This window comes from Prosopis cineraria, unplaced genomic scaffold (genome assembly GCF_029017545.1).
Source record: "Prosopis cineraria cultivar Desert tree isolate PC_DT_omini unplaced genomic scaffold, ASM2901754v1 PC4, whole genome shotgun sequence".
Classification (NCBI taxonomy): domain Eukaryota; kingdom Viridiplantae; phylum Streptophyta; class Magnoliopsida; order Fabales; family Fabaceae; genus Prosopis; species Prosopis cineraria.
This window is the reverse complement of record NW_026555335.1, coordinates 34,762,963-34,787,535: the sequence shown is the minus strand read 5'-3', so window position 1 is coordinate 34,787,535 and position 24,573 is coordinate 34,762,963. Positions and strand designations below refer to the sequence as shown.

Sequence of the window (24,573 nt, the reverse complement as noted above, 5' to 3'; positions counted from 1 at the left end):
GTTTGGGTTAGAGCAACAACAACTCCATGCATGTCAAGGACAGTAAATATTTGTTCCTGCTATCTTTTGAAATTCTTCCCATCAAACATTTCAATTTTAGAGATGTCTAGGAATGGCTTAAGCAAGGGCATTGCAATCGGAATATAGGAACCACCACCACCAAAACTAGTTGCAACATTCATAGCCTCGAGAATAACATGTTGTTCAAAGTGCTCTATTGCTCTTAAGATTGTTGGCGGTAACAGTGTAAAATTTATTCTGAGTCGTGCCTAAGGACACTGTCCTTAAGAGCAATTCCGGCACAATTGCCAGAGCTCCTTAAAATTAAGTGGAACCCTTCTGTAAAATTGAACAGGGTGATAGAATAGTAGAAATAATTCGAAAGAAAATTGAACTCAGGAAGCAAGACACATGAGAGGAAGAGAAGTGCCCACGAACTCAAAATGCTTAGCATCAATCTCATACACACACTTTGTTATATATATAGCTACGCATTGAACAAAAACATTTGAAGTACTAGTGCTAAAATAAATCACCATCACTTCACAATAAAATATCTTTTCACCGGTACCATTATTAAATAAATAAATTATCATCATCCCATTGCTTTATTCCACTATTTTGACACAATAAAATATCATTAATGAATGGCGTTTCTGGATGTTGGAGGAGAAGGCTTCATTTGGCCATTAAAATATTAGAAAGGAATAAAGCCGCATTTTCAACCAAAGAAAATCAGTTTCAACCATTAAAAAATATAAAGTGCAATTAATGCCAAGTAAAGCCACAGTTTGAATACAATAAAACATTAAGAATGGACATTGCAAATGAGATAATCAACATATTCAAATGTGACAATTAGAAGTTAAAGAGAGATTAACATTTTCTGCCAAGGTAATTAAGAAAACAAATGTATTATTTGAATTTAAATTTAAACATGGTAAATGAATGCTTTTCTAAAAAAAACTCTTTTTTGAAAAACAATTGCTGAGACCTGTCCTCTCATGTGGTCAATAGGAATTTATCTTTTGACATACTTACACAATAATTACAACACTAATAATATCAAATATGTTGACCTGTGACTAATATTGTTAATATGTGCTAAGTGAAATTATGCTTCAGTAGATTAATAGTGTCGTCCATCCTATTCCTTTTCATGTTTTAGGTTTCAATCTATTAAAATATAGTTCCACCTTAGTACAAATATTAATGACATTAGTCACAGAGGTTGTAGCATATTTAACATCATTAACCACCTCATTAATTTTTTTAGACGTGTTAAAAAATAGAAGGGACCGATGTTGATTGTTGCATAAGAGACAAATTAAAGGGTCCTGAAACAAAAACAAAAAACTATATACACCTATATCAAAATAGGTTAAAATTGAATTATATAACCAATAGTTACTCGCCTTTTTGGGAATCACGTAGTTATAATTCATTTATAACATATAAAAATGCCAATTGAGTACAGATTTAATAACTGTTAAGACGTAATATTAACTTATTTAGATTTAATATTAATAAATTACAAAATGAATTAAATAACATACTGTTTAATTTTTATATAATATTTAGGGTGTAACATTAAAAAAATTGGTTGAAATAGTGAACCCTAAAACAAAGTCTTGACTAATTTAATAACTATAGTTTGATTTTAAAAACATTGATGATACTTGGAACCTAATTAACCTTTAATAATATACTCCATCCATTTAAAAATGTAAGACATTTTTTGAGAAGTTGAATATTTAAAAATATAAAGTATTTTTAGTCTTTTAGTATGTAATCATTGCCTTTTTTTTTTTAAAAGTACCTCTATTAATAATGAATTTATATTTATTGTAAGATATTTAATAAATAAATATAAAAAGATAGAGTTGGTTTGAAAGTAGATAACTATTTTATTGGAAGATGAGATTTAGTTAAAAATGTTTTACATTTTTAAATGGAAGGAGTAATTATATTATATCATATTTTATAACTTGTATATAAAATAAATACACGCAAAATACTAGTAGATTATATCCAAGACTCCATCAAATATGGATGAGACAAAAAGGATACAAGCAAATTACAACGTTTGAATCTAGTTTATATATATATATATATATATATATAAATGTTGTTGCTCCAGTGAACCAAGGTGTGTTTGTGGTCTTTTGCTTGACTTGGGCGTGCTAGAGGAATTAATTCTCAAATGCTATGATAAAATATGGCTACTTAATTGAACAATGAATTTCAAGGTTCTTTACCATAATTTTTTTAGACGTAGGTCTTAAACAAATGAAAGATAAAAAAAAATAGAGATAAAGAAAATGGAAGATTATTTGTATGATGACGATAGGCATAATACTGCAAATAAGCTCCCTCCATACTGTTTGATACTATCAAGTATCAAAGCATAATTAACATGATTGAGTGAGAAGAGATATGCTCGAAACCATTATAATTAGTGGTGATAAAAATATTTTATTTAGTATTAATTAAATACCCTAAACTAAGGCAAGAAGACAAGCTTTTTGTTTATCATTATACCTTTGTTAAGTAAAATAAAAGGAAAATGCTATTTGGGCCTTTTAATTATAAGAGAAAATTGTTGACATTTTTCTCCCTTGAATGCATGATCCTATTGAGATTGATGACTTTAACGTACTATATTAATAGACTTCTTTTAGATCGAATAATGAACCATTCCCTTATAAGAAACTCAAATGTCATTATCTCAAAAACAAATTTGTTTTTTTTTTTTGCATATATATATATATATATAAGGATAATTAAGCAAATTAACTCATGAACTTTAGATCCAATAACATATAGATCCTGAATTTATTTGTTGTGTAAATTATTCTCTTAATTTTTTAAAAATAGTACAATTTGGCTCTTACCATTAATAAAAATTAACTTTGATCGTTAGTTAAATAAAAAAATGATAGAAAAAGACTTTAAAAATTATATAAAAGGACAAAAAATTACAGTAAGGGACCCATAAATTACAAAACAAGGAATTAAAAATTACAGTCAAGGAAAAAAAATTTTTGTCATTTTTTGTAATTTTTTAGGTTATTTTATGGTCAGCAAACGATCAAAGTTAGCAAAGGCCAAATTGCACCATTTTTAAAAGTTGGGTAACTAATTTATATAATAAACAAGTTCATGTTCATGGTACTACTGGATCTAAAGTTTATAGGATAATTTACTCATTTACTTTATAAAAAATTTGAACATTTTTTCATTTGGTAGAATAAAGTGATTTTTTTTCTATCATTCATATATCCCAAATATTTCATTTTTGATGAAACTATGAAATTCAATACTGACTTTTATTTTTTACCAATTATTTCTCCAATCCTTTTTATAAAACCATGTTACGTACTTATTTTCTGGAGGTTAATGAAATGAGTTAGAGCTGGTTAAATAATAAAAAAATTTATAAAAAAAAATATCACTCAAAGACTGTTGAAGCTATTTAATATTAAACAATTATCAAAGATTTTAAAATATCACTATGGGATCATAGAGTTAATTTGAAAATAATTTTAGATTGAAAAAAAACTACAACACCCCTACTTTTCATGTTCTATATTTTAAAACTTGTCAACTAACGAATGATTTCTTATTAAATATGAATAGATACTTATTAATTAAAGAATTACTACTTGTTGAAATATGATATACACTCATCTCTTCCCACAATGAAGTTCTTTCAAATTTTTAAACTTTTCAATTAGCAAATGACTTATTATTAAATAGAAATGGATACTTGTTAATTAATAAATGGTTTTGCTTGTTGAAATATGATCTACACTATCCCTTCTCACAACAAAATTCTTTTATATTCTTGAACTTGTCAATTAACAAATAAATTATTAATACTTATTAATTAATTAATGATTACATATTTACACATGATTTACACTTATCCCTTCCTGTAACCAAAATCTTTCATATTTTTGAACTTGTTAATTAAAAAGTGACTTCTTTTTAAATATAAATGAATACTTGTTAACTGAAAAATGACTACTTGTTAATTAAAAAGAAAGGCAAGGATATTATAGTATTTTTTCATCTAAAATTATTTTCAAATCAGTTCCTTGATCTTGTAATGATATTTCAAAATTTTTTTATCATTAATTGATATTAAATACTCTCAACGGTTCTTGCATGATATTTTTTTATAACTACCTAAAATTATAAAGAAATGATGACAATTTTGAAAATTAGTTATAAATGTTTCATTAATTCGTATGAGGGATCATGTATTAAATATCAATTAATAGTACCTTGTAAATAGTTAGAGTTGAGAAATTAAACTATTAACTTTAGCTCTTATTAATTTCTTTAAATTATTCTCTTGCCACCCATTTGATTGATAGAAATGATAAGAATTAAATGAATTGAAATTCAAAAAAAAAACTAAATCATTACTCTCCTTAAAATAAGCATGATAAAACTCATTATTCCTCTAAAAACTTTATAAATCATGACTTACAATCCTATAAATTAAATTACCTTTCTTCTTTTAATTTCTCACATGTATATTCCTATTATAGAAATCTCTCTAAATTACCCTCATTCCTTATGAATGTGATTTACCTATATGCCCTTCCATATTTTGATCATCTTACTTTTATTTTTATTATTTCAATCTAATATATTCAATTATTTTCGAACAACCAAGCGGAATCTTATTGATCGGATTCATACTTCATAGCCAAACTCAAAAGCTCTTTTTTTTTTAAATGAACTTGATATTATTACATTATATATATGTATATCCAAACTTTAAATAATAAATGAATATAATTTTAAATTCAAGATAAGTAATGAAAATCAGAGCTTTAAAGTAAAACTATATGTTTTGAAGTCTAAATTTAATCTAAAGATATAAAATTTCTTTAATTCTTTTCAAAAATATAAACTAAAACAAATAGTTTAAGTTCAAACTTTCTTTTCTAAAAGTTTACACCGCCAAGCTCAAAAGTTTATAGAGAGAATTTCATTTAAGAACAATAAATGTAACATACTTTTAAATTAGGCCTTATACAATATACATGAGCAGACTGCTGGTGATAAGTTAAAGGAAAGTGAGGACGAATGATGTCAAGTCATCATGTCCCTTATGCGTTGTGCAACACACATGTTACAACAATCAGGATAAAGGATTGTAATCTCGCAAGGGTGAGCTAACTCCAAAAACCCATCCTTAGTTCGAATTGTAAGATGCAACTCACCTGCATGAACTAAAATTGCCAATAATCATCGGTCAACTGCATGACATTGAATTTGTTCCCAAACCTTGTACATACCACCCATCACACTATGGGAGCTAGCCAAACCTAAATTTGTTACCTTAACTACAAGGAGGGGGATGCTGAAGGCAAGGCTAATGACTGGAGTGAAGCTGTAACAAGGTAGTCGTACTTGAAGGTGTGGCTGGATCACCTCCTTTTCAAATATTGGGCCTAAATTGGAATAAAATTTTAAAACAAAATGACTAAAATATCATTTTTCCAATATACTGCTTTACAAGTAAGACAAAAAAATTTAAAATTTTCCCTCCACTCCCCTTTCCTCCAACCAAACATAGGGTTAATAGACAAATAGCAAAATGACAATACTTACACAATTAACTTTATATACTTATATATCCAATCAAATCATAACAGGTGGCTCTTAATGTATTAATTAATAAAATTAATAATATGAATTTATTATAGAATAAATAATCAATAAAATCTACACATGCCTTGATTTAATTGAAAATATACAAGTTGTTTGGGTCTAAAACTAAACATCAAGCCCAAAATCATGAAGAAGGAAAACTAAAATGAGAGGCCTAATACGCAAATGAAAACAAGGCTTGGTTTATTTCTAGAAGAAGTTTCGTGCCAAGCATGTACTCAAAAGCTTGGCCCTTAAAACTCAAAATGACTAGATGTTGAAGACTATTAAAAGAATATGAGATTCTTATTTGACGTGTTATGAATCTCACAAGGCCGTGCTTAATGATCACATATATTTTACATATGAGTTTTGGTTCTTTGGGCACAACGATATCAGGCTTATGACTATAAAATGGGCTCAACTAACATAATTTAGGACACATAATCTACACCAAAAACAAACTTAGACTTATTTTTTGAATTCAATTTACCTTATATTCTACAATTAAGCTTAGGTTTTAGCTTCACAAATTGTAATAATTGCAACTTCGTATGTTATCTTTCATTAATCAAAAATATTTTTACAGTAGTTTCTTTACATTTTTGCATCTAAAAGAAAGCCTAGAGACCTTTTATTTACCTTTAAAACTTCATGTCTTTAGCATGCTTGACATTTTGTTGTTGAAACACAACAATTTATTTGTTATTAAGTATATAATATTAAATATATAAGTTTTTTTCATGTCAAGGAGCAAGATTTTTACACTTAATTTTACACATTTTGTATTCTTATATCAATTAAATTATAACAAAATATCCCGGAGGCGGAGAACCAGTGTCATTGGCCAAGGACAAAAATATCGAACGTGTTTTGGAATTTCACTTTTTCAAGGGTTCACACGCACGTGTGTTTACATTTTTACCGGGCGCAAACATTTATAAGCGGCGTCGCCAAGGATCGGATCTGGATCAATCACCACTGACCCAGTAAATAGTAACCAGTACCTGAAGCCCCGTTCTCCCTCCCTTGAAAATCTTATACTCCCTCCGATGCAAAATTCCAGCTCGGTTTCTCCGGCGCCGCCCACATGTGCCGAGACCACTGTGACTCCAATCAATCGTGCTCTGGATTCGAATATGATCGCGGATCCAAGGGTTGCTCTTCAGAACCTCTCGACGGTTCGAATGAGAATGGGTTCTCTACAAAGCTTTCTATCTGAATCTATCACCACCAAAGCTTTAGTCAGCGAGGACCAGATGGACATGGTGTCTAACGAGATCGTCTCTGCCGTTCACCAGATTATCGTCAACGGCGCCGCCCTTGTCTCCTACTCCCAGAATTTGACGGCCGCCGGCGCGCCGCCATCAACGGCCTCAGGAGACTTACCAGAGCCACCAGATACGGTATATTCGATGAGGCAAGGGTTGAATTATTCTGGTACTGAGAAAGGCAATTTGAAAATTGAGGTCATGGACGATGAAGAAGCGAAGGATGGTGACGAAAATTGTGTGATCGTGGAGCTCGACGCCGTTGAATTGCTGGCGGAGCACGTTCATTTCTGTGAAATCTGCGGGAAAGGATTCAGGCGTGACGCGAATTTGCGAATGCATATGCGTGCCCATGGAAACCAATTCAAAACCCCCGAAGCGTTGGCGAAGAAACCCTCTGATAAATTGGACGTCGCTCGTGGTGGTAAAACGGTGCGATTCTCTTGCCCATTCGAAGGTTGCAATCGGAACAAGCTGCACAAGAAATTCCGGCCTCTGAAATCGGTCATTTGCGTGAAGAACCACTTCAAAAGAAGCCATTGTCCGAAAACGTATTCCTGCAATCGGTGCCACAAGAAGAATTTCTCGGTGCTTTCGGATCTGAAGAGCCATTTGAAGCATTGTGGGGAGGCAAAGTGGAAGTGTTCCTGTGGGACCACCTTTACAAGGAAAGACAAATTGTTCGGCCACATAGCTCTGTTTGATGGGCATATGCCAGCTCTTGCAGGGGATGAAGAAGAGAAAGGGAATCAAATTGTTGATATGAATATAATGTTACAGGAAGAAGAACAAGAAACAGGGCTAAATTATTTGGATGAGCAATTACCAGAAGGATTTTTTGACGACTTAGATGAATTTGGCCCGATGATTCTCTAACACTGCAATTTATGGAGGAATTTCCAGAAACTTATGAAACTTGCAGGTAACCAACCACATAGTATTCTTTGATAAATTGATCTTTATTACTACTCGTAGCATAGAAATTTTTGGGCATGTAACGTTGATTCTGTTTTCTATTCCCTTGTCAAATTCTGTTGTATGAGAACATTTTAATAAGCTCTCTTGAGTAGTTGCCTTTAATTGATTATACATGACACTCTATCTCTTGAGTCTTTTCGAGAGAGTTTTTTTTTCTTTAGGACTTGGAAATCTAGTGTACATCAATTCCTCAATCTTACATACTTTCCCTCTTACTAAGAGCAGATATGTTTTGCCAGATGATTCATCTATGCACTGTGTTTGGAGAAGTTTAAAAATGGAATTTTATGGATGCTATACAGTACTGCATGCCTGTTTCTGTTTTGAACACTCACATTCACACGCTATTTGCTGCAATTTGATAGCTTCCCTGTTGTTTATAACCCAACCAGTGAATGTATTGTGAACAATATACTGTATTCTTAATTTTCCTTTTACTTTTCCCTATCACTCCCATTACATCCATATATACATACAAAGCACAAAGAGGCTCACGCACGTATAGCACATCCGGGCGCGTGTTCACACATAGGTAACATGATAATGCAACTTTTAGTCTTCTTTTATATCTAGGAGAGTTTTTTACATGATTGTTCATATTTAATTTTTTATCACTTCAGTTCTTAACATTTCATAAAATTATTTAAGTGGTTCTTTATATTATAAAAAAAATAACACCATTAAATTACGTTGACACAGCGACATGGCTAATGAAATGATGTGACAACCATGTAGGTTAATGATATGAGAAGCAAGAATGCTAACTTGAACAAGGGGAAAAAAAACAAAATGTTTAAGAAAAAACCATGTAGGTTAAATTAAGAAGAGTTAATGAATATTCTAAACCTCAAATTCTTAAAATGTGTAAAAATGCCTAAATCAGTTGGAAAAAACTATCATTATTTTTTAGAGTTAAGATAAGTGTCATATCAACATGTGACTAGGCCACAACTACAAAAGTAATAGCCATTTGCTCCAAATTAACGGCGAGAATTTAGGTATTCAGAATTTAAAAATTAATTAAAGTTTATACATATTTCAAGAGTTTAGGGTTCAAAATATTATTCCCATAATAGTTTAAGGTTTAGAATATTCATGAACTCAATTAATAATTATAAAATAGTAAAATCAATAGCATATCAACACATAGGGTTAGGAGGTTTGGCTTATGTGAATTAATCGATGCATGTGTATGTTTCATGTCAAAGTTGTCTTGCACAATCTTAAAAGATTAGCTCGATAGCTAAAACAAATATAAGGAGTGAAATGATAGAAATTAAACTTGATGAACTAAATTAATAACTTTATCAAACATAAGAAATTAATGCATTATAATTTATACACGCGTGCATGCATGAATATATATGTATGTATGTATGTATGTATGTATGAAAATGCCCATCATATGCTGAAGTGCAGTCATCAAAACTAGAACTCGTTGCAGTTGAAAATATCGTCACTCGTATGCAGAAATAGTTGCACTCAAAATTTCAAGAGACGCTCTACCATTCACACCTTAGCCTAATAGTTCACTCAAAACCTTAAAAACTACGAAGTTACGAGGACGGAAATTGATAAGCGTATTAAATCCTAGTAGCTGATCAATAAACCAAAGATATTTGTATCTATGATGCCAAATTCAAATCTATAACCAAATATCTTTTGACATATTTAGTAAACATGGGGTATAAGAGTTTTATTTGAATTAAACTATCCATGTTTATCTTATATATTAAAAATGTTATTTAAGTACTATTTCATTAGTATAAAAAAACACTTTCATATAACTTTTTACTTCTGTTATAAAATAGTCGATATGAAAAGTATATTACAAGTAATATTTTTGTAAATAAGTTGTTCAATTATACGTCAATTATTTAAAGAACTGATATTGCATTTCTACATCTACTGCTTAATAAGCCGATTTAAAAAGTTAGCCGTATTTTTTTTGAAAAAAAATTGTGAATCCCTCCCTCACTGTCAATTCTCTTCTACCCCAACACTCTCATTTTTAAACCTTAGATCCTCAATGGCCAATGTCGTAGCTGTGCAAATATAAATTATTGTATGAATTTGGTCCCTGTTGCATTTAATTTTTGTTTGCCTACTCAGTTTCAAGTTGCATATATAACTGACTAACTGTATTCTTAAATAAATTAAACTAGCATTGCCACCTTGCTCTCTCATGTTTAGTCAATTCATGTTGCGTGCTTAAGGTAGTGACATGACCCTTTTTTTTGCTTCCCCAATTTTTGTCCTCCATGTTTGCCATGCAATGAGGATATCAATCTTATTCTGATGAGCCTTTTCATTATTTTTGCTAAGGATGATTCAATCATCCTTATAAAAAGTGCCACTTTTTATACTACCTATTTCTATACTCTGTCAAAAATGGTTTAAAAAGTCAAGTGTCATGCAGTGAACCAAAATATTGCAATTACAAGTGTCTTGCTGTAATGCATTATTACAGGTGTCTTGTAAGTGTTGTTTTATAATATTAAGAAGCATGTATGGCCTAATATGTTATATATATATATATATATAATCATAATGTTGTGATGAATGATTAGTTAGTTATGATTGTTACGGTGAAAGCAATCATGCATACCACGAAAAAGAGATTGCACACATTAGTTAATGAATATATAGATTATGACCACTTAAGTATAAAGTAAAAAATTTGAATATGTGTAAATATAAAAAAAATCTTTAGAAAAATTAGTTTGGTAATAATCAAATCTCATTAAACAGTACTAGGGTTAAAGGGAAAATTAACCCCTAATCTATAGGTCAAAGAATGTCCACAACATTAAATTCATTTTTAATGTATTGCTCCTCTTCAACTTTTAAAAATGATGCAATAAGGCTCCTATCATTACAAAGTCAACTTTAATTATTAGTTAATTAGAATAATATAAAATTAATTACCTAAAAAAATAATTGCAAAGTACCGATATCTTGGTCATTTTATGTAATTTTTTGAGTCATTTTATATAATTTTGAGGTTTTTTTTGTCATTTTTCAATAAATTAAACGTCAAAATTAACTTTTATTAACAATAAAAACAATATCATACCATTTTTAAAAATTAAAAGCAAATATTGTAAAAAAAATAAGTTTAGAATATAAGATGTTAATTATTGAACATATAATTCAAGGGTCAATTTATCATTTAACCCACTACTAATATATATATATATATATATATAGTTTGCTTGAAAGAGCCAAAACCTTTATTCATATTGATACTAATATATCCTTTCTCTGATCAAATGTAAGCCAGGTACAGTGTTCTCTTTGATGGCATGCCAAGGCAATGGTGCTACTAATGCTTAGTAGCTGTTGGTAGCAAAGGGATGGAGCCCAATGGGTGGTTGGTGACAGCTCCTTCCTTCTTGACTAAGTTGTTGTTGGCTAATTTGTCTGAAATAAGGATGAATTGTTCGAATGTTGAGTCTATTAATTTTGCCAGATTTGGTATTGGTTAATTCTTGTATTTTTTATGATTGATTTTTTTTTGTCGTTATTTGTTTTTTGGTTAGTTTTATGTGTTAGGTTATATCTTGATCTTTTTGAGTATTTTTTTTTGGCTTTGGCTATTAATGTGTGTAATTGTTTTTGGGTGGTTAATAAAATGGACTGTGTTTTTTTTTTTTTTTTGGGCAAGGGTGGAGGGACTTCAAGTTCAAGTTCTGCAAGAGGCACTTTTATTTATTGATTATCAACTATGTGTATCCATAACTTATGTTTTATGTTTGTATCCCCAAGTACTCTCATCGAAATTACATAGTTGCATTTATACACACGAAAAAATTAAGATTGAATGTAGCATTGATGAAGTGTCAATTGAATGGAAATAGTACCAAGCAAAGTCAGAGTTTTTTCAGTAATAGAAATGGAGAGAGAGAGATAGAGAAACGAAGATATCAGACATTTGTTGGGTTAACGTACATGTTATGTAATTTTAGATGAAGCTATACTCTGTCGAAAGTGAATTAGTTGGCTTTTTAGTTATTTATGTATTTTAGCTTGAGAAGATTTAGAATATTAAATAAACTAATTAGTTAATTTGCTATTTTGAAAAGATTTAATGCGGATTTTTTTCCTACTAAAAAAAATTACAATGGGTTTGGATGTATGAGAATTGTTTGCTAAAAAAGGATGTACGAGAATTGGATTTAATTTGGAATTTGAACATATAAAAGTTTTGGATTTGCATTTACTTACAAATCTAAATTCATATTTTATTATAACTTTTTTGTAATATTAATTTTTTTTAAACTCTAGTTATTTAAAATTTCACACATTCCAACTCTCATTTTCTTCACTATTAGTAACTCTTTTATTCTCGCCACTCCTCTCATATCTCATTCTCATCTTTCACAAATTAAATAATAGATGTAAACTTGTAAATTTTAATTTTCCATTCTTGCTTTGAATATCAGTTTGTCTCTTTTTTATCTTTTTTCTTTTTTTATATTATCCAAACAAAAAATTTTAAATACATAAATTTTAAATGTAAGATTTTAAATTTAAGATTTAAATTCAAATATAAATATCAATCCAAACCATAACTTAAAAAGAATGTGCCCTTGAACTTTTTGCATAGAGTCTAAGGATATCTTGAATTCAATTTTGAGTCATTTTTGCCCTTGGACTTTTAAAATTTGACACCCTATTATCTTGCCGTTCATGTGCCACTTGTTGATCATTATTTGCTTAATTGAATGCGTTTTGTTAACTTTGTTTTGGGTCACATGACATACAAGTGAATTCCCGATCAAAATTAAATAGGATTTTTTTGCTTTAAAAGTATTCGCTTAAAGATCTTTAGTGTCCTAAACTTAATTTTTGGATCATTTCTCCTCTTAAATGTTAAAAAACTTAGCCATACATATTCTAAATGTGTCTGCTTGGATGTCATGTGACTTTAAAATAGTTAATAAAATGTGTCTAGCAAAATAGATGATGTTTAATAAATGACATGCGAATAATAGGACAACGAGGTATCGAAGTTTAAAAGTTCAACATAAAAACAAGGAAAAATAATAATAAAATTTTTTTAAATTATATAAATGACAATCTGATCATTCAAAATATCATAATTTTATTAAAGTCCTTAAGTACCTATTTGTCAATAAATTTTAAATTGAAAAAATTATTTTATTCTTACTAACAAGTTGTTATTTTCTATTTAATTCTAAAAATTTTTTAAAGAAAAGTTGTAATTCTTTAAACAAAAATTGTGAATGATGTTTATTATTTTTAGAACTTATTTTTTAATAATATAAATTATATTTAATAAATTGTGATTTCTTGTTCAACTTTTGCGATTCATATAATAAAAGTTATCATTTTTTAAGTAAAAGTTGTGATTGAGACTTGCTTTTCTATAATAAAAATTTCACTTAATAAGTTGTGGTTTTTTATTAAACTTTTATCATTTATAGGATAAAAGTTGTGATTCTTTAAATAAAAGTTATGATTGAGGTTTGTTATTTTTTTAGAGCTAGTAATTTGGGCCAAGCCCAATGGGCCAACCCGAACCTGCCCTAAAATTTTAAGGCCAAGCCCGAATAAAAAAAATATTTTTTTAATGTTTGGGCTTATTCGAGTAACCTGAATAAGCCCGAATACCTGCATTTTTTTTTTGAGTTTCTTACTTTCTTAATACTCTACCTCTGCTGACCGGCTGACCACCTCTGCTCACGCCTCACGAATCACGATTCACAAAGACACGAAGTCACGCCTCACCACCTCAGTCTCATAGTCACAGACTCAACCTCACCACCCTCACATGCATGTAAGAAAAGTTGAAAAGAGAAGAACACTCTAGTCTCTCGAGCACTCACTCATTGTTACTCAGCTACTCAGCATACTGCCACACTCACATCGCCGGTCGCCTTGTCATCAATTGCGCACACTGCACACACACGACCAGAATCAGGCAAAGCAAGCAGAGACCACTCGGATGAGAGACCACACCAGACTCTCAGAGAAGACATAGACGAGAGAAGATGCATATACTCGCAAAAGACGCAGATCCGTCGATCGTGACTCGTGAGTCTGTGATTGTCTTCCTCTAATCTCAGGTGACTCATCTCATCCTCCAGTGAGTCTTCTCTTCTCTCTGCGTGTCCAAATCTCCTTCTCCTCGTCTCACACTGTCGCAGCCTCAAATTTATTTGCCTCACCGTCGCCCTCCTTTCCATCTTGTTCTGGTTCTGTACTTTGCAGAAATATTTCACCCTCATCACCGACAACTATCCCTGGGAGCACAGGTGAGCTTTCATTCTCTGATTTTCCAAGTTTTCCTATTTTGTTTCTTCCTATTTATGTTATATATTCGACTCATTTAGACGAGAAAGTGGATGTTGCGGCTGTCTGGCTGAATGAGTTATCTCTATGTGTGTGAATGATTTAGACTGAATTTACTCTAACTTGTGAGGTAATTTAGACTGAGTACGAGTTTTCTATTTTGTTTTTATACACGTCTAGATAATTTGAATTTGCATGAAGCTATTTAGGAACAGATCTTGTATTAAAAGAAAATCTTGTTATGTATTATTTGATGATCATTATACTATCATTTGGTGATCATTATACTTACTTAGCTAAGTAGTCACGATTGAGAGGGGCATGGGTTTCTTTTTTCTTTTTAGTGGTGGTTAATTGATTTTATTTAATTTTCTTTTATGTCTTATTATTTGCAATAAACAATGTCTTCTAGCCAAAAGAAATATATTGAAATTGGTGGTTCTGCTAGTAATAAAAATGTGGGTACTAGTGGTTGTAAGGTGGATGATAATTTGCATGCTAGTAAGGTGGGTAATACTGTTAAACAAGGAGAAAAATCTATTTGTTTTGGTAAAAGAGCAACTTTTAAATAGGGAGGGACGCTTTCTGGAAGTAAAAGAGTCAAAACTTGCACGTCTGATGTTTGAAAATCTTTTTCCAAAGTTATAATTGATGGAAAAACAAAGACTAAATGTAATGGTTGTCATAAAGATCTAGCAAGATCTAGAGCTGATGGCACGTCTCATCTAGCACGGCATACTAAGAATTGTCCACAACTAGCGAAGTATTACGATATTGGGTTAATATTGATGGATAAAGAAGGAAAATTAAGGTCTAGGAAACTTGATGAAAAAGAGGCACAACATTCTTTATCTATGATGATAATTAAACATGATTTGCCTTATTCTATTGTTGAATATAAATGGTTTAGGCATTATTCTATTATCTTGAATCCTAACGTGAAGTGCATTACTAGAAAAATAACAATAAGTGATGTCATGAAAATATATCATGGGCACAAAGAAACCTTAAAACAAAAATTGTTAAATAGTGTTGGAAGAATTTTCTTGACATCTGATTGTTGGACAGCTATAACCTCCGAAGGTTATTTATGTTTAACTACTCATTTTGTTGATGAAAATCAGATGTTAAATAGTAAAATACTTTCTTTTTGTCACATAGAACCTCCACATTCTGGAGTAGAATTGGCTAGAAAAGTATATGATTGTTTGGTGGATTAAGGGATAAATAAAAAAGTATTTTCTATTACTTTAGACAATGCCTCTACAAATGATAATATGCAGAAGAAATTGAAAGAGAGGCTAGCTTTGCAAGACAGTGCAAGCTTGATTTGTGAAATGGAGTTTTTTCATATAAAGTGTTGTGCCTATATCTTAAACTTGATAGTTCAAGAGGATTTGAAAGTGATAAGTATTGCTTTAAACAAGATTTGGGATATCATTAAGTATGTAAGAGAATCAGAGGCAAGAATGATTGGTTTCAAGCAATGTGTTGAAGAAGTTGGTGGAATTGATTGTTCAATGGGCTTGCAAATAGACGTGCCCACTAGATGAAATTCAACTTTTGCAATGCTTGAAAGTGCATTAAAATATTGTCGTGCTTTTACCAACTTATCTTGTCATGATACAAGTTTCACATCTTGCCTAACACATGAAGAGTGGAGGAGAGGAAAGGACATGTGCAATTTCTTGAGGTCATTTGATATTATGACAAGGTTTATGTCTGGGTCATCGTATCCCACTTCAAATTTGTATTTCTCTCAAGTGTCAAAAATTCGACTCTTGTTAAATGAAAATATGTTCAATGGTAACCTTGTGATTTGTGAAATGGCCAAAAAATGAAAGACAAGTTTGATAAGTATTAGAATGATTATAGCACTATCCTTGCAATTGCAGCTGTGCTTGATCCACGAATGAAGCTTCAAATGATATAGTAGATGTATGCCAAAATTGATCCTATAAGTTGCCATGCGAGGATTGAGAATATTCAAAGAAAATTGAAATATATTTTTAATCAGTATAAAGAGATGACTTATATTTTTGATGTTGGGGCTAGATCAAGTTCAACGATGCCAACACATGGTTACCAAGCTCAATCCTCCATTACTTTTAATGCTTCAACAAAAACAAGCAATATTCAAGGAATTTTAGATGTAAGTTTTTTTATATATTTTTAATCTTATTTTAATTTTTTAAGATATATGTTACTTCAAATGTTTGCATAATGCAGGATTGGATTAGTTATACAAGTATGGATTTTATGTCTGTTGGCAAGTCTGAGCTTGAATTTTATCTGAATGAAGTAATACTTCAGCCTCATGTATATCAAAAGTTGGATGTCCTTAATTGGTGTAATACTAATAAAGGTAGATTTCTAATTATTTTGAAAATGATAGCTGATATACTTAGCATTCCAATCACTACAGTGACAAGTGAGTCTACATTCAGCATTGGTTCACGTGTTCTTACGAAATACCAGAGCACTCTTCTTCCTGATAATTTTCAGGCTCTAATTTGCACCTGTAACTGGTTACGTGGCTTTCAAGATGATGGTAATATGTGATTATTTTCTTATATATTTTTCTTTCTTGATTAGAAGCAAATTTCACTAAATTATATTACAAAACTTGTTCATTTATTGCAAATAATGAAATAGTGATTGAAAATAAGAGGAAATCATCTAAAGAAATTTTACCAATTGATATGCTCACTGAGAGTTCAAATATAGCTTCGGATGATAATGACAATGTCAATTAAGAGAGTCAAGAGGAATAGGAAATTAGAGAAAATTGATAACATGATGTTTTGACTTTTGAGCATGATATTTTGAACTTTATTGTAAAATTTTCATCTTTTTGTGTGAAGAAATTATGCAATTATGTATTATTGAACTCTTATTTTTAAGTTATTTAAACCTTTATAAGCTTTATTGGTATTTGGTAACATGCCTTAGTTGTTAAATTAAGCAATTAACTTTTTAAATTTTATTATTATTATTATTATTAATGTATTTTTAATGATTTCTTACATGTATTTTACTAATCTAGAATGTGTTGTTATGTTTATATTATTTGAGAAAAAAATATATTTTAAATTACAAATTAAAATCAATTCAAAAAAGGCAAAAAAATATTTTTTAAAAGTTTCAGGTATTCGGGCCAGCCCGAATAAGCCCGAAGCCCGATAACGTTAGCGCCAAGCTTGACTATATAAAATTTTTTTAAATGGCACAATACTTAAAGTCCGATCCGAATAAGTCCGACCCACTTGAATTATTAGCTCTATTATTTTTAATAAAGGTAAAATAATATTTTTACTTTAAAATTTATTGATAAACAAGTTCTTAAAAATTTTATTAAAATTATGAAATTTTGAGGAATTAAATTATTATTTGTATAATTTTAAAAAATTTTATTATCATTTTCCATGAAAACAAAGATGACAGGAAAACAAAAAACGGAAAAGACACACAAATACAACGAAAGGGAAGCCCAAGCTGGGTAACAAGCCTATTCCTACTTGGACTTGACAAGCAACATGAATTTAACTTAACAAGCACTCTTCGGCCCAAAAAAACTTAGCAAGCACCCGTACAAGACACATGTCACATGGGAAGCCCCTCTTTTGAACTTTTCATGCCCAAATAGCGGAGTTTGGTAGGAAGGTAGGTTGGTACCGCATGGTGGCCCGATGTAAAAGAACAATCCAAAATGAGTTAATTTTTATATTTTATTAGTTTAAAAATATAAAATATTTTTAATTAAATTTCATTCTTAATAAAATATTTATTTATTTTTAAGTTAATTTTATCTTTTTATATTTTTTTTTATTAAATATTTTACAATAAATATAAAGTTATTATTAACAGAAGCACTTTTGAAAAAAAAATAAGGATTACACCTTAAAAGATTAAAAATATTTTACATTTTTAATATCTAATTTTTTAAAAAACGCCTTGCATTTGAACGGAGGAAGCACCTTATTTAAAAATTATTCCAATATTAAAAAGATCAAATTATAAATTTATTTTTTTACATAACCCCATTGATGATAATTTTATGTAATATTCATACAAGTTTACTATAATATTATTAATATTTATTTATTTTAATTTTAGTTAGAGATACATATGTTCCTTTTTCAATATAGTTTTTTAAATAAAAGAGTGATAAATTTTTATTTTTATTTTATGTCAAAATTTTCATAATTATTAATTGAGAAATGATATTAAAGCATCAAAAGATTGAATTATATCTAAATAGAGACTAAAAGATTTGGAAATTTATCAAAAAATCTTTTAATAAATTGGTTTAAAATTTTATTACTCACATTTCATGATTTGCAATCGTCACAACAAGAATTCAGTCATTCACAAATGAAATTAAAATGATTTGTAAAGGAAAAACTCATCAAATATATAAAAAATTTCCCTCTATTTTCTACTCATATATCCTTTGTTGCAAAAAATTTAAAGGAAAATGATTTTTCAAGTAATGTTATATTTAATAAATTTTTTCTTTACAAATTAGAAAATATTACATATAAATATTTATTTTTTAAGAGTTGAAAATTATGGAATGAAAGTAACAAAATTTTTAACCAATTCACTGAAAACTATTTAATCTTTATTTTAGATTTCCAAATATTTTAATTTTTATTTAAGTTTAATTCAACCTTTTGATTGTTTAACCTCATTCTCTCTAGAAAATTTTTACAAAATATTAATTTTAATATTTGGTGCCTGCATCCCCATATTTCATTTTCAAGAGAATGAATGAACAGTTATTATTCGCCAATTTCTTTATGCTCATCAATACAATATAACGACACTTCAGCTTTTGTCCCCAAAAACAAAAAATGCCAGACTTCAAACACGTGGCATGTATCTGTATGTATGCCACTGTGCCTATGTGTTTGTCTGCTTTGCTAATTTTCATCAGTCCTTTTCATATCATAAATATTTGTCATTTCTCACATTCCAGATTCGTCAATTCGTTATTCGAAAAATATTAAACTATTAGATTAGATCAAATTATTGACTAATCGATTATTCATGTATATCAGACTTATTTTCTATTATATAATTTTTGTGGTGCGCACCTTAGAAGTTGATTGAATTAAAAGCTGGTGATAAAACCATTAGCTGATAGTGTTTTACATGGAATCCTATGTCTAGTAAAATGTGTTGATTCATGAATTAAATAATTAAGACAGAATGTTGATAAAATTTCAAAAGCAGAAATTTATAATAATTAGATCCCTTATAAATTTTTTAAAAAGTAAGTTATAAATATTAATTTACACATTTATAATCTTCACTAAAAACTGTGAGTTACATTGAAAATTTAAATATCACATTTATAATTACAATTCTTAAATTTTTAATTAGTTAAATTAATATTTAGAAATTATTATTTAAAAAAATTTATCAGAGACGTAACTATAATTGATTCTCTTTTTAAAAATTCAATGTCACTATTAAGGTGCTAAAATTACAAAAATTTGAACAAGTATTTTATTTTATTTGGTCTTGCCGACTTGATAGTTGATACAAGCAAAATATTTCAAATATATATTAAATATTTAAATTGATGTGACAAGCGCGACCCCACTGAAACGCACGGGTCAAAATGTGGCTTGGTTGTTGACCAAAAATATATGTAATGTGCTCTTGGAATTGCCTTCAACTACATTAATTAAAATTATAAATCATATAATTTATTAAGTTTAAAATTAAAACAATATAAGTATATAAATTATAATAATTTAAAATTAATTGTTAAATTACATTAATCACAACTATATATTATGATAACAATTATAAGTTATCTCTATGTTATAAAAGCAGCAATAATGGATAAGCTAAATATAATATCAAATTATTATTTTTCTACTTTACTTGAAATGTACTAAGTTAATTAATCTTTTAAAAATAAAATAAGAAATATAATATAAATAATAGTTATTAAATACATAGATATAAGAATAAAAATTATTAATATATTATAAAGAAAGATATCACTTTGTTTACTTTGCATCATTAAAATTATCAATATAAAAATTTTAGTTTTATATAAGAATTGTAAGTATTAAAATTATAATTGATATAATTAATATAAGTATAAATTATATTAATATAATTAATATATTTAATGTTTATTTTTAAAATAAAAAATAATATATGTAATATTCGGGACGGGACTTCCCGATGGTAATTCCATATCCCGTCCTATCCCCAACCCCTTTTATATCCTATTTAACAAAGTCTCATCTCAATTGTTTTCGAGTCAGGATGAAACCTGTCCTGATATGATTAGGATAATATCAAACCAATTGAAATGGGTACAAGTTGAACACACTTACTTTAAGACCATCTCTTTTTTCAGTCTATTTAAAAAAAAATTAAAGAATCAAGCATAATATAATAACATTATTATTGTTTATAAATAGTCAAAGTTTATATTTTGCATTAAAATTAATAGTACTCCCCTCATTTTAAATTATAAGATATTTTTAGATAAAATTTTATATATCAATAAACTTTATTAATACACTCAACAATTTTATGTTTTCAAAATAAAAATATAAAATTTTAAAAATACTCATAATTTAATATATTAAAAAGAGAAGGGATAGAAATTAATTGTAGTGAGAGAAAGGTTAATATTAGAATAAACTTATTTAATAAAACATTAATCTTCTCAAAGTATTTTATATTTTAGGACATCAAACTTTTCTTAAAAGTATCTTATAATTTATAATATTATATATTTAAATATGAAACTTTCATTAATGACTCTTTGTACGTTCACCCTTCATATCTAGATGCAAAAAGAGGAGCTTATCTCTCTCTCTCTCTCTCTCTCTCTCTTTGTGAGGGGATGTAACCTGCTATGAATATATATCAATATAAGTGTGTATTATCTACCATTATCTCCAATTATCTCATGTTTATCCTAATATATTTTTAAATTAGGTTTTTTGCCAAATTTTTTAATTAGGTTGAAATTGTAAATCTATGTTGTTGGAAAAATTAAAACTAAACTAAAACAATACATTTCTAGAACTCTACTCTCGAATTGAATGAATATTCATCATTTCTGGTTAATTGGTTTCTGACAAAAAATTCAATAGGCTTTAAATAGCCAAAATAAACAACCAGATGCAACTGGGCCAAAACAAAACAAGACACTACAACATTATTGGTGTCCAGACTGGTACACAAGCCCTATTAGCATGCAGGCCTAAATAAAGAATATATATACACATTATACAGTTTAACTTTCAATACTCCCCCTCAAGTTAGACCTGAAGAGGTTAAAGGTGCCTAACTTGCTAAGCATCTGTTAATGTGTTTTTCAACCAAGAGCTTTGGTTAAAATGTTTGCTTGATGTTCTCCAGTCATGACATGTTTTAAATTGATTAGTCCATTCTATAGTTTTTCTCATACAAAGTAGCAATCGATCTCAATATGCTTTGTTCTTTCATGATAAATAGGGTTTAAAGCAATTTGAATTGTAGCTTTACTATCAAAATGAATGCACACAAGTGTTAAGTCATAAACATGCAAATCTTTAAGCAAACCAGTGAGCCATACAACTTCGAACACAACACTACCCATAGCCTAGTATTTTGCCTCACCAGATGATCTTGAAACTGTAGTTTGCTTTTTAGATTTCTAGGAAATAATAGCCCTACCTAATTTAACTAAGTATCCTGTAACTAATTTATGAGATTCTGGGCATGAGGCCTAATCTGAATCACAAAATCCTTTCAGTACCATGTTTCCTGAGGAAGGAAACAAAAGACCTCTACCAGGATCCTTTTTAAGATATTTTATAATATTTAATGCTACCTTGAGATGTGATTTTCTTGGATTGCTCATGAACTGACTCAAGAGCTGGATTTTCTAGCTTATATCAAGCCTATTATTGGTTAAATATAGTAGTTTTTCAATTAGGCATCTGTATCTGGTGGGACCATTTAATAGATCATCTTTCTCCTCCTTTTTAGATTCATTATAGAGTTTCAAACTAGGATTTATAAGAACATTTCTTGATTTTAAGGCTCCTAAAATAGTATCAACTATCAAGTCTAAAGTACATTTCCTTTGATTGAGTACTAATCCTTTATTTGACTTAGCAACCTCAATACCAAGAAAATATTTTAATAGACCTAAGTCCTTCATTTTAAAATTGGTGTGCATGAATTCCTTAGTTTTCTTTATTCCTTTTTGGCTGTTTCTAGTGATTACAAGATCGTCAACATAGGCCAAAATAATAATAAACTCATCTTTATTTTGCTTAGTAAATAATGAATAATTATATTTACTTTGAACAAAACCTCTAGAAATCAAAGCTTCACACAATTTTATGTTCCATTGCCTAGCTACCTATTTTAAGCCATAAAGAAATTTAGTCAATTTACAAACCCTTTTCTCCCCCTGTTTGCTAAATCCTAATGGGATTTTCATATAGATTTCTTCATCTAAGTCTCCTTGAAGAAAAGCATTATCAACATCTATTTGAACTATATCCTAATTATGATGTGCCGCAAGGGTTAAGACTGAACAAACAGTTGTCATTTTGACAACTGGAGAAAAGGTTTTAGTATAATCTATTCATTCCTTTTGACTAAAACCTTTAGCCACTAACTTGGCTTTTAACTTATTTAGGGTCCTATCAGCATTATATTTCTTTTTGAAAACCCACTTAGTTTCTTTTCGAGGGTTAAATTTGCTATTTCTCATGTTTTGTTATTTTTCAAAGCACTTATCTCATCTTGCATTGCCTTAATCCATCTCTGATATTTGATTGCTTCCTTAAAAGTATCAAGTTCACTAATGTCATCTGTTAAAGCTATGAATTCCTTATATGGTTCAGAAATATTTGCATAACTAACACTATGTTGCATAGGATACTGAACTTTTTTATTTCCTTTCTTGTCTATTTTATTGATAAAATCTATATTTGAACATTCATAATCTCTAAGCCAACTGGGAACTTTTCTTTCTCTAACAAGTCTGTGATTATCTAAGTTATCATTAATTTCACTACCTAAATCAGTATCATTATTAGGCATGCTGTTATTGTTATCAAATTTAATCAGGGGTTCATTATTTGGATGTAAGACATAATCAGATGAAATAATAGGATTAGGAATATCATCAAATATAAAGGGATCTTGTGAATGTACCTGTTCCTGTTAATTGTCAGTGCATGATTGTTTTGAAAAAGGGAATTCATTTTTAAGGAAAACAACATCATGGTTAACAAATATATCATCATTCTCAATATTTAAAGAATGTATCCCTTTTGATTGTTTAGATATCCTAAGAAAACACATTTAATATATCTAGCTTGAAATTTCTCTAACCTCCCAAGGATTTTAGCATATGCTAAGCAACCAAAAAATTTTATATTTGAAATGTCAGGCTGCTTCTTATATAATATTTTAAAAGATGTCTTATAATCCAGCACTTTTGAAGGGATTCTAAATAATATAAGCAGCACTTCTAACAGCATCCCCCCAAAACTGAATTGACATATGGGCATGAAATATTAAACTATGAGAGACCTCTAATATATGTTGATGTTTTCTTTCTACAACCTCATTTTGCTGTGGAGTACGAATACAAGAGGTTTCGTGAATAATTCCATTTTTAACAAAATATGCAGAGGTATCACGATTTACAAATTCTATCCCACTATCAGTTCAAATTCATTTAATCTTGGTAGAGAATTGATTTGTTATAAGACAAACAAATTATTTTAGATAATAGAATGTCTCATGTTTATTATGCATAAAATAGATCCAAGTAGTTTGAGAAAAATCATCGACTTTAGTAAGGAAAAACTTGTAACCTTAACGAGTAGAGTGTTTATAAGGACCCCAAACATTGATGTAAAGCAAATCAAATCAAAAAGAAGTTTTTATTTGGCTAGAAGGAAATGACAAGTGAGTTTGTTTTGCTTTAAAGCAAATGTCACAACTAGAGGAATTAATAGAAGACAATTTGTCTTGCAAAGGAATAACATGTGTAAGAATAGAATATGAGGAATGCCCAAATCTTAAATGCGAAATATTATTATTAGAAACAGTGTTCCTGGTATGAATACTAGATAATGAACTAGAACCCTTATCAACCAAATATAGACTATACTTAACTTTACCAATCATCTTGGTTCTGCCACTGGAGAGATCTTGTAACAAACATATATCAAGGAAAAAGGAAACGACATAATATTGGTCTTTTATTAACTGAGAGTTGGATATCAATCATAAGAGATTCCAAGTGCACATAGAACATTTTTGAAAACAATACTATCAAATATTC

At 29.2% G+C, this 24,573-nt stretch overlaps 1 protein-coding gene across 3 annotated transcripts; it reads left to right on the top strand.

The window, feature by feature from the left end:
- The first annotated feature begins 6,633 nt into the window (after positions 1 to 6,633).
- On the top strand, positions 6,634 to 11,496 carry LOC129308201 (protein SENSITIVE TO PROTON RHIZOTOXICITY 1-like). 3 transcript variants are annotated; one of them, XM_054949248.1, is made up of 2 exons: positions 6,634 to 7,863; positions 11,203 to 11,496. In XM_054949248.1, the coding sequence occupies exon 1, from the start codon at positions 6,723 to 6,725 to the stop codon at positions 7,815 to 7,817; it is 1,095 nt and encodes a 364-aa protein (XP_054805223.1). In that variant the 5' UTR covers positions 6,634 to 6,722; the 3' UTR covers positions 7,818 to 7,863; positions 11,203 to 11,496. The 3 variants fall into 3 exon arrangements, with proteins under 3 accessions (XP_054805223.1, XP_054805224.1, XP_054805222.1); XM_054949249.1 differs by having other exon boundaries at positions 11,199 to 11,221; XM_054949247.1 differs by lacking the exon at positions 11,203 to 11,496 and adding an exon at positions 8,159 to 8,604.
- Positions 11,497 to 24,573: the final 13,077 nt, after the last annotated feature.